Raw genomic sequence first — 15,203 nt, forward strand, 5'->3', positions numbered from 1 at the left:
TTATGAAGCTGTCAGAATGATCAGGAAAATGTCATCAGGAAATGATCAGAATGATCAGAAAAAAAACCTCACCGATTCCTTTTACCTTTGTTATTTATAATTTGAGCAGAATGACACAATCTCTTTAAATATTGCAGAATTCTCAAAGGTATTCAAAGGAATATTGTTGAGATTTTACTATTTTGTTTTAGTTTAGTACCCTCCCATAAGCCTCCCATATCCAGACTTTATTGCCAGTTTATCTCTTGTTTCATTTCCTTATTCTTAGTTTTTGATTTTCCCATTTTACAGATACTTTTTCTAAGATTTTCTGGTTGTGGACCATAATAAAGAAATTGACTCATTGCATTAAGACAGGGGGAGATCCCAAGAAGTATTCATATTAGGCAGTGAGACTACATAGCAACCTTTTTTTTTTTTGCAGATTTATCTCTATCATCTTTATCTCTATCTCTTATCATCTCTTATCTCTCCCTCTCCTTCTATCTCTATCTTTATTTCTGTACATGGTTTCACATGGTTGTTCAGGATGGTTTGCCTCAAGTTCATTTCTCAAAGCCAAATTCCTGGCATGCTAGTTTGCCAGTGCAGTATTCTACCTTAGAGGATGACAGGAATACAATGCTTTTTTTCCTGCAGCACAGGAAATAATGATAGCCATGCCTGAATGGAAGAATAGAATCCTGTAATGTGAGATTATTAGTTACAGGCAGTTATACACTAAACTCTGTAGTTCCTATTAAATATGTACCCAATCTTTTTATTGCTGTCCAGCTGCCTTGTGTTGGTTCACTGATATTTTCACTTAGCAATTCAACTGCATTCATTGTGTCAGGTTCACTCACAGTTGTGATGCATAGTAGTGTTTCACAATTGTCGGATACTGTTCATTATTTGCCAACTTGAATTGTTTTCTTGTGATTCATATCCGTTTCCCCCCGAAAATAAGACTGGGTCTTTTTTTTTTTTTTTTGGCCTCCAAAAGAGGCACCAGGACTTATTTTCAGGAGGTGTCTTTTTCACTCACCTCTGGCACCGACAGCCCCGCCCAGCTGGCCCACTTCTTCTGAGGCTGAAGGACAAGCTTCATTCTGTAGTTTAGAATGGAGCTCAGGCCTGCATTCCATAGTCAGGCCTTTCCAGAAGGCCTCTGCAGCCAATAACCAAGCTATGGAATCCATAGCTTGGTTCTCGGCTGCAGTGGCCTTCTGGAAAGGCCTGACTGTGGAATGCAGGCCTGTGGATGCTAGAGAAGAAGTGGGCCGGCGAGGAGAGGCCTGACTACAAGGTAAGTGGGTGTGGGGTTCGTGGGACAGGTCCACCCCCTCACCCCCCCTAGCTTGATATTTAGATATATGCCTCACCCCAAAACTAGAGCTTATTTTCAGGGTAGGTCTTACTTTCAGGAAAACACTGTGTTCCTACAGTTGTCGGGTACTGTTCATTTTTTGCCAACTTGAATTGTTTACTTTTGCAACTTCTTTGCCTCACTGAGAAATTTTTTCCTCTATTATATTTCGATTTTGAGCAGGAAAGAACCTACTGACATGGTTTCGAAAGAAGTAACTTTTCAAAGAACTTTTGAGGCTTAATTACCTTAAAGAATCCTTTAATAGATTACAAGATTCGGCACGAACAAAGGAAAGCCAAAAACTGAAACCCCACCCCACCCTAGCACTCGTGACAAAGCACAACTCCCTCCCTCCTTTCACAGTCATCAATCATATGCTCCAATTAATTTGAAGTGTGAGTCGCTCCCCCCTCTATTCTCTGCTATTGCGCTCTGCTGTTACTTTGACCTTGGCTGTGCTATGCTAAGATAATGTTATTATTCACTGGCATTCCTCCCCACTCATATGGCTAGCAATGTCTGCTTTAACCCTTGAAGTGATATGTAGGCTAAATAAGATATGTTTGCTTCTTCACATATGGCAAGCAAGAACATCCAATGTTAGCAGACTTGACATCCGGCCCCCCTTAGACGAAGGACAGATCCTGTAGCCGATCGGGTATTTCGCGGTAGATGCAGGCCTGAGAGAGATGATCGTCTAATCCCTCAACAAAGTATTGAACTAGGGATTGTTCGGACCACCCCTCTGTTCGGCCTGCTAACTTGCGGAACTCCCGCACATACTCCAGGGCAGGCCTTCCGGCTTGTTTTATTTTGTGAATTTGTCTTGCTGCTTTGAGGGCCATGGATGGGTCCTCAAATTGTTCTTTCAGACCTAACAGAAGGAGGTGGGGATTTCCCAGTTCAGGGGCTTGTTGCTGGGCATCTCTAATCGGTAAGCTCACCGGTTGTAGCTCTTCTGGCCTCTGCTTCCCCTCAAGCTGCTGCAAAGCCTCTATTAGTTGATTTAGGCTCAGAGATAGGTGACCACTCTTCTGTGGGGATTGCTTGATTTCACCTTGCTGTAAGGGGCCCGGACTGGGGGTCTCTCTCTCTGTGGGGCTGGAGGCCTTGGCAGGGGACCCCAGGGGTTGAAAAGCTATTTGCTCTGCAAGGGTGGGGCTGGGGGCCTTTCTCAACGGAAGCTGCTCTTCGCTCTGCACTTCTAACTCTTCAAATCTCTCTGCCAGGTAGTCTAATGAACTACTGCGAACTGCAGGTGGGCATCTCCACTCACCCAAGTCTTCGGTGACAGACGGCCGGGCAGTTCTCCACTGGGTCTCCACTGCTGGCAGGGCTGTGTGGAAACCTGCAGAGCCTTCGCTCGGCTTTTCCCAGCCTGACGACCAGATTAGTTCTCCGGACAGCTTTGGCCTTGCTCCCAGTTGGAGAGTTTGCAAGGATTTCTTTTCCTCCAGCTGATTAGCTGTTGCTCCCTTCAGTGGGGAAGCTGCTGCTGCTGTCGCTCCCCCTCCTGGGGAGGTTGCGGCTGGAGGGATGCTGGCCTCAGGCCTTTCCTCTCCTTCCATGGTGAGATCTTCCCCTTATCTTTGTCAAACTATCCCCGTTATTTTAGGGATAGTGACTGGGGTAAGGGACCCCTAAATGGTTTTAAAAGTTTTGAGTTTTTGGCTTAATGACATGGTTCTGAAAGAAGTAACTTTTCAAAGAACTTTGAGGCTTAATTACCTTAAAGAATCCTTTAATAGATTACACGATTCGGCACGAACAAAGGAAAGCCAAAAACTGAACCCCCCCCACCCTAGCACTCGTGACAAAGCACAACTCCCTCCCTCCTTTCACAGTCATCAATCATATGCTCCAATTAATTTGAAGTGTGAGTCGCTCCCCCCTCTATTCTCTGCTATTGCGCTCTGCTGTTACTTTGACCTTGGCTGTGCTATGCTAAGATAATGTTATTATTCACAGGCATTCCTCCCCATTCATATGGCTAGCAATGTCTGCTTTAACCCTTGAAGTGATATGTAGGCTAAATAAGATATGTTTGCTTCTTCACATATGGCAAGCAAGAACATCCAATGTTAGCAGACTTGACATCTACCACATTTGTCCTTTTTTATTTCATTTCCAAGATTAGTGACTAATATCTCCAAGATGCTTTACTTCTGCTTCTTTATTTAAATTCCCCACTATCTGCCGCTTGTCTCTTTCATTGTCTGCAAGTAAACCAAATGCAACTTCCATTTTTAACTCTTGTATATAAGTGTCAGCCTTTGAGGTTGTCTAGACAAAAAGCACACTCAGTAATACTAGTTCTAACTTATTATAAGATTACATTAACAGAATCTTGCAAGTCTGAAAGTATATCTCTCCCTCCTCCCTCACCTTTATAGTCCAAGGAAAGTACCTTCTGAGACATCCCCAACTCTTCTGTGGACTCAGCTGCTGTTCCATGTATCTCGGTGTATACTTTTGCTGGCCAAATGACCATGTAATTGTCTTCAGACTATGCTGGCTCCCTTGACTAAGAAACAAAGATAGCACTGCTCCCTAGAGTCAGACACAACTGGATAGGGGAAACCTTTACCTTTACCTTCCCCCCCTAGTTTGTGGCTTTTCCACCCATCTCCCAAGGCCATTCCCACCCGCAATTACAGTAAGCATGGAACAGCATTTCTCTGTTCAATGTCCATGCTTTATAACATTTGATTTAATGTATGTGATGACTCCCTTGGATGATTCCCCAGATACCTCTTTAGATGTCAGCTTGAGGGAGGATGAGCTGATCCCTGGCATGTCAGAAACTGAATTGATTGATGGCTATGAATGGCCATCCAGAAGGGATTTGGCTAAGGCTCCAGCTGGGAAAAGCTTGTAGTTGCAGACACCCAGCAAAGAGGAGGAACTGCCTTCTGCATCTGATCTGAGAAGGGCAGAGAAAAGGCAGGAGCAGAAAAGGTCAGCCAGACTACTCAAGAGGAGAAAGCCCTGACCGTCTTGATGGGCTGCACTTGAAGCTGGTTATTTACTACAGCAGACAGAGGGACGCATTGCTGGGAACAATGTGTTGTTTCATAGCTATGTGTTTTCTGATTGTTGTGATTCCTACTTCACTCTGGATTGACACAGTGTTTGTAATGGAATCATGCCTTGAAAACTCTGGACTTTTCTTGCCTTGTGAGCTCTCTTGTGTGTGGATTTAAGTTTCTCTGGTGTATTTAAGTTGGTCTGGTGGAGTTATTTTGTTTGAGAAACTTTCAAGTGCTTTGTGGACTATTTGGCCATTGTTATGTGGACTAACCTTGGTCTGTCCATGTCTGGACTTAATGGGAAAATTCTGGGTTTTGTTAAAGGGAATTGCTGGGGAATATTAATATTAATAAACTCACTAAACCACAGTGAGTGAGTGAGCCAGTCAGCACTGTGTAGCTGAACTGTGTTTGCTGTTTTAACCCATATATATTATTGTTGTTTTGCAATTTATACACCAGTTTTCTTTTCCTGGTTCTTTCAAACCTGGTGACTAGCATAAATAAATCTCTTCCCTCAAATCACATTAAAAAAAGCCTATCTTAATATTTAAGTGCTCCATCTGTAGTTTTCTGACTGGTCCTACACTAAATGGATGCTTGCATCTTTAACTGCATGCACAAAACTATCACAGTCCTCTTCATGATTTTGTATTCAGCATTTTGTTAACCCAGATTTGTGGTGTGGCATATAACTATGAGTACCATGATGTAGCCTGATGTTTGGTGATCGGTGAGGCATTGACGAAGCAGCAGGTGCAACGACAACTCTTTATTTAAGGTTTAAACAGAAGCCTGGATAACTGCCGGTCCACCCCTATTTATACACTCAGAAATTAGGCGGCGGCCAATAGGATTCAAGTATTAGTTTCCGCTTTAACACAAGTTAATTAGCAGGTAGACAGAAAGTCTGGCACTTAACTGACAGAGTCTTATGATAATTTTTTCAACATTTCCAAGTAATTCACATCAATACATTACATAGCCCATGGCTTTCTGGCCTTTTGGTAGTTCTGTGGGATTGGGCACATCCTTCCTATAGTGGTATTGCACATTAATGTCTGGTGGGATTCCTTTATTAGATGTTAGGGATCTTTTAGATTTTAATTCTGGTTCTTGTTCTTACAATATGGCAGCAGCCCCTTTTGAATCATAGATTTGGGTGCTACTAGTAAATCTAGGCTGGTTTGGACCAGAATCCGAATCCCGCAACTCATCTTGGGTTATTTTTTCAGAATTATTTCTTCATTAAAATAACAACTCTATCTGTATTTACTTATCCAGGATCTGAATCTAAAACCTGTTAAGCTTTTACTCCAAATGTGCCATTTAATTTCTTTTATTTTTCTTTAGGGATATGTGCATAACACTTGCCACCAAATGCCTTTAGCTCTGATAGAGTAGACTTGTTCCCCTTCCATATGGAGTTTTCCTTTCCTTTTGCAGACTGGCTTTGTGAAGTGTGCTTCTCCCCAGAACTTATCCAGCAAGTTTGCATCTAGCAGAAGGCATATCAACGTGTTTAGCAAACTTTTATTCTTTTCTACTGCTACCCCATTTTATTAGTACTATAACTTAGTATTGCTGTTATGATGGGCATCCAAATTAAAAAAAGGAAATCTCTTGATGATCTATGAGAATTTAATTTGTTTCTCAATTACAGAGGAATAAGGTAAAAAATTCAGAGGATATGGGAACAGTTTGAAGACGTGAGTTAATGTAAATACCATTTAGGGAAACTGTTCAGTCAGATTGCAAATATTTCTTCAACTAACTAATCAGCTCAGCTGCATTAAGACTTTAAGGTGTGTTTTTAAATTGTCATTATACAACATGCTTTCTCTGTACATCACTGCTGAGGAATCATGCATAACTTTTCATTATCTCAATGATACGCATGTACATAATCTCAATTGCATCCAGTCCCCAAATGTAATCCAGATGTTGCCATTCAGGAACATGTTGGTGATAAATGACGTTACTAAGCCGCGCTATTAATGCCTCGACATCTCTTATGTTCACAAATAAGTCATTTCCACCAGACCAGAGTGCAATGGGTATTTTTATATCTTCTATCTTGTATACAGGAGGAGTCATCTGAGAAGAAAAGCAACAAACCTAATTAGTCAAAAACCTCTCTGGAAAAGATACAACATATAAAATATTGCAAATTACCACTTTAAAAAAAGTCAGTGAGCAAGCAAAGTAGTAGGACTTCCTAGAACTCAGTGCAAACACCAAACCTGTAATGAAACTGAGTCTCTCTCTCTCTCTCTCTCTCTCTCTCTCTCTCTCTCTCTCTCTCTCTCTCTCTCTCTCTGTGTGTGTGTGTGTGTGTGTGTGTGTGTGTGTTAGACATGTTTTTTTAAACTCTGATGTTTGCCTTCAATGCATAGCTGATCAGCTCAGAGCCCCAGAAAGGGCAGGACATTCTGCCATTGGTCTAAAAGAAAACATGCTAGCTTAAATTAGTGATGCAATTGCTGATGTAAAGAATCCCTAGTGGCACAGTAGTTAAAGTGCAATATATTGCAGGCAAACTCTTCCCGTAGCCAGGAGTTTGATCCTGAATGGGCTCAAGGTTGACTCACCCTCCCATCCTTCTGAGGCTGATAAAACAAAGACGCAGATTGTTGGGAGCAATTTGCAAATAATGCTTCTACATTGCAAACCACCCAGAGAGTCTATAAAGCTCTACAGGGTGGTCTATAAGTCTAAATTACATTTAGGTGTTGACTGTCTTCAGATTGGGAAGGTAAGAAATATTTCTCTACATTTACAGTCACTTTGATGCACTTTCCTTATTTTGCTCAACCTCAGCCTGCAAAATTTGAAACAAAGTGGAAAAAAAATTCTAGCCATCTACAACACATCTAATAGGGAAAACATTCTGATCTAAAAGCTACAAACATATTTCACAGGAAAACTGTTTTATTCTCATACCTGGTTATACTTCTCCATATTCTTTTCCTTAGTGCCATAGTCGTATGCTTGAAACCCTTTTTTATTATGGATCTGTAATCAATAGTATGTAATTACAAAACTGAATAAAATATTACCATCATTTTGATAACATGACACCATGTTTAGTTGACTACTATACAAGCTACATTGGCTTCCAGATGCAACTCAAGGTCCTGGTTGTCACCTTTAAAACTCTTCATGGCTTAGCACTGAGTTACTTATGGACTGTCCCCAGTGGTCTCTATCTGTCCCATCCAGCAGGAGATTATGCCTGGGTACCATCAGCTGTGGGCTGGATTGGTCCCATCCATGCTGGTCTTCTGCAAGACCTTGAAAATCTGGTTTGATGCCCAAGATTGCAGAGAGAGAGAGAGAGAGAGAGAGAGAGAGAGAGAGAGAGAGAGAGAGAGAGAGAGAGAGAGAGAGAGAGAGATATTTTCTGTATACTATATGTGACTTTAGTCAGTTTACAATAAAGTAAATAAAGTACAGATAGTGTGTATATAGATGGGCAAATCTGTAAAGGAAATAAATAAATTCATATGTATCAAAGCAATATTACTCACACTTCAACCTCAACAAAATAAAAGGACAATTTATTCTAATGCGACCATAACTTAAATGACTTAGGCTAGTGATAGCCTACAATATTCAAACAGTCACAATATCTATTTCAGCAATTTTATAACAATATGATCATCCCAATATTTCCAACTTACTGTTATAGTTACTTCAATAGCAATACTAGATTTAATTTTTATAATTTTCCAAAATGGAACTTAGAAAATTTTCTATTTAAAAAACTTTGAAACATGCTTTATGTAGAAAGTGCTGTACACAGGCAGTCCCCAATTCAAGAACACGTTCAATTAAGTCTGTCCTTAGCTCAAATTTGTATGTAACCCAGAACAGTATTACTGTTTAATTCTGTATAAGTAATATTATTTAATGAAATTGAAGCATTGTGTATTTAACCTGAATCATTGTGTGCTTAACTTGAATTTTGCTAGGATAAGCTCCGTTCTTAACTATGGTTCATCCTTAAAGCAGGACAGTCTTAACCTGGAGACTTTCTATACAAACAATAAAAATTGTAGCATAAACAGAAAAACTATATGCTAACATCATATGCTGAATGAACTGAATGTAGTAGTTCCAGATATTACAAGCTGCAGATTATTATCCCCAAAGGAGACAGTTTTGAGTAATGTTACAAACCTTACAGTTTTAGTTTGCTTTCTCTGATCTAGTGCTCTTCTTCTTAGCCAATTTTTTTTACTTTAGTCAGTAATGTTTTATCAATTTTTATTTTTTTTAAAAAAATCCTTAAACCTGAAATGCATCTGTAGATTGAGTTGTTTTAGACATTCAATTTGTTTTCTCCCTTTCTGCCACTAGATGATCATGAATGGATCTCCTTAGGTATAATTTAATTATATCAATGGAATTTATAAATTATATACTTAAATATATTTGTTTAGTTGATTTATTTGTCCTGACTCATTCTATTCTAACTCATTCTATTTGTGTCTAGTATTGCTGGTATAATGGGTGTATATGTATGGATGTGATTTATTAGGTTGTATTTTAATTAGGATAGTCCCTGGTGCTGGAAATGTTTTTTTTTTAAACAAATTGTATTGGTTTTTTAAATTCTTAAGGCAACATATTCAGGACACACCACGGTGCTGGGGTAATCAAGCATCTTAAAACAAGACATATATACATAATATAATCAATACATCAAATATTCCCTCTCTTTTTCCCTCAAATAGCATAGTATATTTAAAATATCCAATTCTAGCTTAAATTTATTCAACCTGAACCTGTTTTCAAGCTTCATCAATTTCTAACATAATCAAATTAACTTTAAATAAAAACATTTTCAGTTCAAATATCTCTTCCACATATATTCTACTTTCTTAATTTTATCAAAATCTTATTTGTTTCTTCTTCCATTAATCTCCCTTATTTAGAGTAAAATATTAATCTATCCTGTACCTATCAAATCTATCAATTGATCTATCTCTTCAAGCTAAGAAAAATAATATCATACCTAAAATCATGTCATTTCATTAAACAAAATTCAAATCTCCAATTAAATATCATGACTAATAATATCCATATCATCAGAAAATCATATCATCTTATTAAATTTCAATTAACTATTAGTTCACTTCAAATCTGAGACATCTCTTCAATTTTCGTCATTCCATTACATCATAATTTTCATAGAAATAAACCTAACATTCTAAAAAGAACATTCCTAGTATTCGAATTTGTGTTTAATCCCTTATATAGAAAGATATCTCATTTTTAAACAAAAATATTAATCTATCCTAGACACTTCTAAATATATGTATTTATCAAACTATTCTATAGATATCTAATCCTTCACTTGATCAATCTCTTTGAGTTAACAAATTAATATCAAACCTTACATCATTTAAATCCTTTAAGTAGAGTTTAAATTTCACACGTTATAGGACAAACAAGTCATTTTATTTAATTAACATTCAATTAATTATTGATTCACTCCAACTCTAAGACATCTTTTTACTTCATACTCAAAATCTCAGTCCTTACATTAGTCCATAGTTCTAGGTTGCCTTTAATCCAATTTAAGAAATTTTAAATTTCATTTTTCAATCTTATTCTAGCTTTTCTCTTTTGCCAGTTAGGTTTCCATAAAAGAGTTTCCCTTCCAGATAATAGGTCTCTTTTTGTTGCTTGTAGTGTCACTTGATTCGATACAGACCATCTTGATCTCTGATTTAATCCTCTGTTTCTCTTGTCCATAAAGCCTCATTGCTTCAGAAATCCAATGTTCAACCTTTGCTTTTCCTGGTCTTGCTTGTAAGGCAAAGTAGGATTCTCCTTATCCTCAGTTAAAGCCTCTTCTTGTATAATCTGTTTTGTAGAGTAGTCAAGTGTATTCTGGGAGTCAGTTTTAAGTTTTAAAGTAGAGATTCTGGCTCTTAGTTCTGTAGTAGCCTCTTTTATTGTAGTACATATTTCTTCTTTAACCTCATAGATCTTTTCCAGTATAAGTTTACAGTTTAAATGTGATTGAGGCTTCTCCATTTTAGCAATAGTTGAAGAAAAATCCTTTTCCTTTTTAGTGAAGGTTACAATTGAACATTGTCCACCCCCACAGATCACACAGCTAGCTCAAATTATCTTTTTTCTTGAAAAACAGTTTGAAGGCCAAAGCTCTCTCATCTCCAAATAAACAACAATCCAATATTAACTTTTGACCAGTAGGTGTCCTCAGTGAGCTAAAAAGACTTCTTCAGATGCCATTTTTTTCTTTTTTTCTATCTTTTAAAGGGAGAATAGAAAAAGAAGTACTCTGCCAATATAATACTGCTCCAAAGAACACAAAAAACAGTTTTTCTACAGCACAATGTAAGTAGGAATAGAATATAGTCTTTAAATGAATATTTATTTATTTTTTCTGTCCTTTTTGTAAAACGCGTTTGTTCCCACAATTACTAAAGCCGCTTTCTCCAGACGGGGAAATAATATCACAAACAGCTTCTACAGGCAAAAACAGCAGGGGTATGGAGAGGAACAAAGGGAGTCTCACCCGGATCATCCACGGTGGGTCTTTAACGCTTAGATGACGATGTGACTTTCGGCTGGTGCAGCAGGGTGATCGGCCATCTTGCAGCTGATCTTTGCTCCGTCGGCCCTAAGGAGAAGCTGGAGACTCGGGGGAAGCTGCCGCCCCCTATCTACCAGCAAGCCTCCTCCTCGGTGGTCACCCCTCCAGGGCGACTTTCGACCCCCTAGGGGGTCTACCAGCGAAGGAAACTCCGGACGGCCTGGAGAGAAGTTTCCAGGCACGACCGGCGTTGCCGCATTCCAAAACCGGAAGTCACCTGGTGCTGGAAATGTTTAATCAATTCACACATGGCTCCACTGGATCCAGAGTTAGTTTGGAGCAACCCATATATAGTACAATGATTAACAGATGTCTTCTACGTATGGTTAGAACTGGATTCAATCCATGATACAATAACTTACCTGTTTCCAGTGAAAAATGTTTTGCACAGATGTTCCAGCAGGAGAATGTGCTACATACACATCCATACGACTCTGAAATAAAACAATCGTTCAACTTATTTCCCTAATTAATTGCATCTGCTGTATAGTAAAAATTCAATAAGGGCTTTTCTAAATTTTTGGACCTATTTACATTCATGAATAGATCTTATACAATTGATGAACATCCCCAATCCAGGATACTTTCTTGTTCTGTGCAGTGCAGTAGATTTAATTTTCATAATTAAACTGGAGTTAATTTTGAAGTTAATTGCAAATACATCAATAGTCTTGGATGACTCTAGCCATTTGTTATCCTGCAACTAGCCAGAAAGATAAAGTGGCAGCTCAGAATGCAGCCTATGTGCTTTGTATTTTTAGTTTTCAGACAATTCTCATTCCAGTTTGCTGACATTAGATACAAGTCATTAGTTTTGTGAACATCATAAAGCTTGATTCTTCAATTCTATTGGAATGATATTTGCTAAAAGCAACTTGGAAAATTCTCAGTTCAAATATAATGAACACAGTTACCTCTCCTATTCTAAACCTTTTGCACAAAATTAATTCTTTCTTTCAGGAAATCTTGAAATGCAAAGGTTAATAGTAAAGCTCAACTTTGCCTTATTTAAAATTCGAGAAAGGGTTTAATCTAAGGGCTTACAAACCTTTTCTGTAAATGGCCAGATTTTATCCCCTTCACCCTGCCTCCATGTGAGTGGCTGGCAGGTCTGCAGGCTAGGGAGCGCATCAGGCATTGGACAATGCTGGCCCAGTAAGGGCTCAAGAGATCGCCCCCTGCTGCCCAGAATTTCCCATCTTTGTCTCTTAGCTCTGCTCCAAATCCCAGAGTCTTGGGCTTTGTGATCTGCTGCCCACCCGCCCATCCATGCTTAGCTCGGAGGCCATATAAAAACCAGGTGGCAGGTGAGATTTGACTCGTGGACCATGCTTTGCCTTAATTTAAGTAAAAGTTTTATTTTGCAACCGGCATTGCAAACATGTTTAATAGAAACCAAGCCTGACCCAGTTTTCCTTTATACATACCATGTTGCAATTGGGAGTGTTAGAACCAGCTATAAAAGAAAATGCACATTCGCAGATTTTAGGTTGAAAATTACAAAATGCAACCATTAGCTTTCTCATAGAAGTAGGATACTGCAAAATTCCTTTGTAGCCAAACAGTGTCTGAAATATATTAATTAATTTATTCATTAATTAATTGGAACTGATAGAATTAAGCCAGATCAAATATCATCCACTATAAACCACTATAAACCATAAATTTAAGAAAGAAAAACTTCTTAGTTCAGGAATACACAAACTGGATCTTTGCATGCTATACATGAGTTGAAATTCGAAAAAGTGGACAAGAAAAAACAAAAGTTCATTTAATTTAGCTATTGTAAATAAAAGTATATTAATGAAATATAGGTATATGATAATCTTCACATACCATATAAGGATTTTTAATGCTTTTTTCCTAAAAACAACCTGTAGTCAGTTATGAAGTTTTTATCTTATCTTATTTTAAATATTTTTCACCCAACTCTAGTGGCTCCCAGATATTAAAAAACATAAAATCTTTTTTTTAATTCTTGGTTTTTTTTTTTATAATATAAAATACAAAAATACAAAAGAAAATATTAGGAAAATAAGGGAGAAAAAAGGGAAGGGAAAAGTGTGGGGCAAAAGAAAAAAAGAAAAAAAGGCATTACATTCCGACTCTCTTTGGATGATTGACCTCCTTTTCAAGCTATGCCCACCTTTCATTACTTTACTGTTTCTTTCTTTGGAATAATGCACTAGACTGTATTATGCATCAACAGATCCCAAAAGCACTTACATGAAATAGCGATTTATTGAGCTTTATTTTTAATACAGGAGTTGTAGCATATGTTAGTGTAGCTATAGGTCCCATTCCAAAAAAGACCTTGATTTTTTCAGCCAGTTCTGGCCAAGTAGAGAATGAGATGAAACCTGAAGAAATAAAAGATTTTGCAAAGAAACTGGGCCTCTTCAACTGTAGAGGAGAGCAAAGTTTTACTCTAAACCAAGGGTGTCAAACTCAATTTCATTGAGGGCCACATCAGCACTGTTGTTGCCCTAATGGAGCTGGGTGGGTGTGGCCAGGGTGGGTGCAGCCTACTGGGTGGGCGTGGCTGAGATGGATGTGGCTTTCTGGGTGGGCATGGCCAGCTTGACGTCACTCACATCAGGGTGCCTGTGGGGGCCTGGGCAGGACTGGGGCAGATCCGAGGTTCTCCAGCAGAGGGGGGTGGGACTGGGGTGAGCACCAGGGAGGAGCCTCCCCATCCCTCTCAGACCGTAGGAGGGAGCTGGACAGTGGCGCAGACTTCCCGGAGCCCTGGGCAGCAGAGGTCAAATGCCCGGCCCGGCCCTCGAGCTCCCATGGCACCTAGCCCAGCCCACTTCCCCAAGGGGCTGCCCAGTTGCTCTTACCTCCTCCTCAAGGCTGCTGCTGTGCTCACTCTCCTTAGCCAGGTTGCTCATGGTGGGTGTAGGAGGGCAAAGTGAGTGGATCATAGGGAGGCCCACTCCCTCTCCATGCAAGGAGACCCGGCTTTGTAACTAAAGCATCCTTCGCTATAGGATGGGACCCCTAGGATAGGCCAGGAGGAGGGGGCAAGGGGATCCAAAAAGGCAGCAGGGCAGGACTAAGGCAGGACTTCCCTCAGACCCTCCCTCCCTCTCATTCCAATCTCCTTCCTTCCTTCCTTCCTTCCTTCCTTCCTTCCTTCCTTCCTTCCTTCCTTCCTTCCTTCAAAACAGAGTGGCTGGAAAATATTTGAGATAGGGAGGGAGAAAAACAGGCAAGAAACACAGCTGGGAAGGTGTCAGCCTTCATGAGGAATGAAGAAATGCACCATCGCCTGGAAGTGGCCAGAAAATGGCCCTCGTCTACTTTACATATCCGGCTTGGTGGGCTTCGGGGGAGGGGATGGCATGAGAAGCATGAGAGTTGACGTTACCTGTGCAATGCCACCCAACCCCCAGCCTGCCAAGTTTTGGCAGGCAGCAGGGCGCTCTCCTCACAGTGCTGAGAGGATGGGCCAGGTCGTGTAAATCTATCATTTCAGGGCTATCATTTCATGTTAGAACACATTGTTTACATGCAAAATTCCTAGGCTCAGTGCTTTTTTTCTAAAAAAAAAAAAAAAAAAAAAAGGTGCCGGAACTCACACATGTCATACAACCCGCCTTGCCTACCCTACAAAGTTCCATCCAAAAAAGGTGCCGGAACTCCGTTCTGGGCGTTCTATGAGAAAAAAAGCTTTGCCTAGGCTTATCTTTTTGTAGAGTGTGGCAAAACTTATTGCAAAAAACTCTTACAGAGGAAGAGCTGGGTTAGATGAGCTAAGCATTGCAAAGAGGTTCATGATTAATAAGAATTCAGAAGTTGGCCTCCATAAAGTATTTGCCAGGAAAAATGCATTCTCAAATTGTACACGGCAAGTTGCACAATTGCAATATGTAGACTGTAATAGTTTTCCTCATTCATCCCTGCTCATAGATTTGCCTATGTAACTTACCAGCAGTTGTACCTTCTGAATGGCCCACATAATAAAGCTGCTGCTGTTTGGTTTGGTTCAGGATAAAGTGTATTGCTGCTGGAATATCATAGTATCCCATCTCATGAAAACTAGGAAGAAAGCAAGCAAGCAAGCACATGGCTTTATAAATGCCAGCCTAAGCCATTTTGCTCAAAAATTAGCTCATCTGATCACATGGAAAGGACCACAGGGTAAAAAGCTGTAAAGGTATTCATACAAGTGTAAGAAGGATTTTAG

The 15,203-nt window shown here is 39.6% G+C and overlaps 1 protein-coding gene across 1 annotated transcript in view; it reads right to left on the minus strand.

The window, feature by feature from the left end:
• Positions 1-5,137: 5,137 nt before the first annotated feature.
• LOC107302726 (lysosomal acid lipase/cholesteryl ester hydrolase-like) overlaps positions 5,138-15,203 on the minus strand; it is a 40,106-nt gene continuing 30,040 nt past the window's right edge. The window contains exons 4-9 of the mRNA XM_029287287.1: positions 14,946-15,055; positions 13,238-13,371; positions 12,439-12,579; positions 11,374-11,445; positions 7,324-7,395; positions 5,138-6,477 (exon numbers count right to left, since the gene is read on the minus strand). Coding sequence (XP_029143120.1) covers positions 6,244-6,477; positions 7,324-7,395; positions 11,374-11,445; positions 12,439-12,579; positions 13,238-13,371; positions 14,946-15,055 — 763 coding nt within the window. The 3' untranslated portion in view covers positions 5,138-6,243. The remainder of the gene's footprint in view (positions 6,478-7,323; positions 7,396-11,373; positions 11,446-12,438; positions 12,580-13,237; positions 13,372-14,945; positions 15,056-15,203) is intronic.

Source organism: Protobothrops mucrosquamatus, unplaced genomic scaffold, assembly GCF_001527695.2.
Source record: "Protobothrops mucrosquamatus isolate PMUCROS unplaced genomic scaffold, P.Mucros_1.0 scaffold_284, whole genome shotgun sequence".
Classification (NCBI taxonomy): domain Eukaryota; kingdom Metazoa; phylum Chordata; class Lepidosauria; order Squamata; family Viperidae; genus Protobothrops; species Protobothrops mucrosquamatus.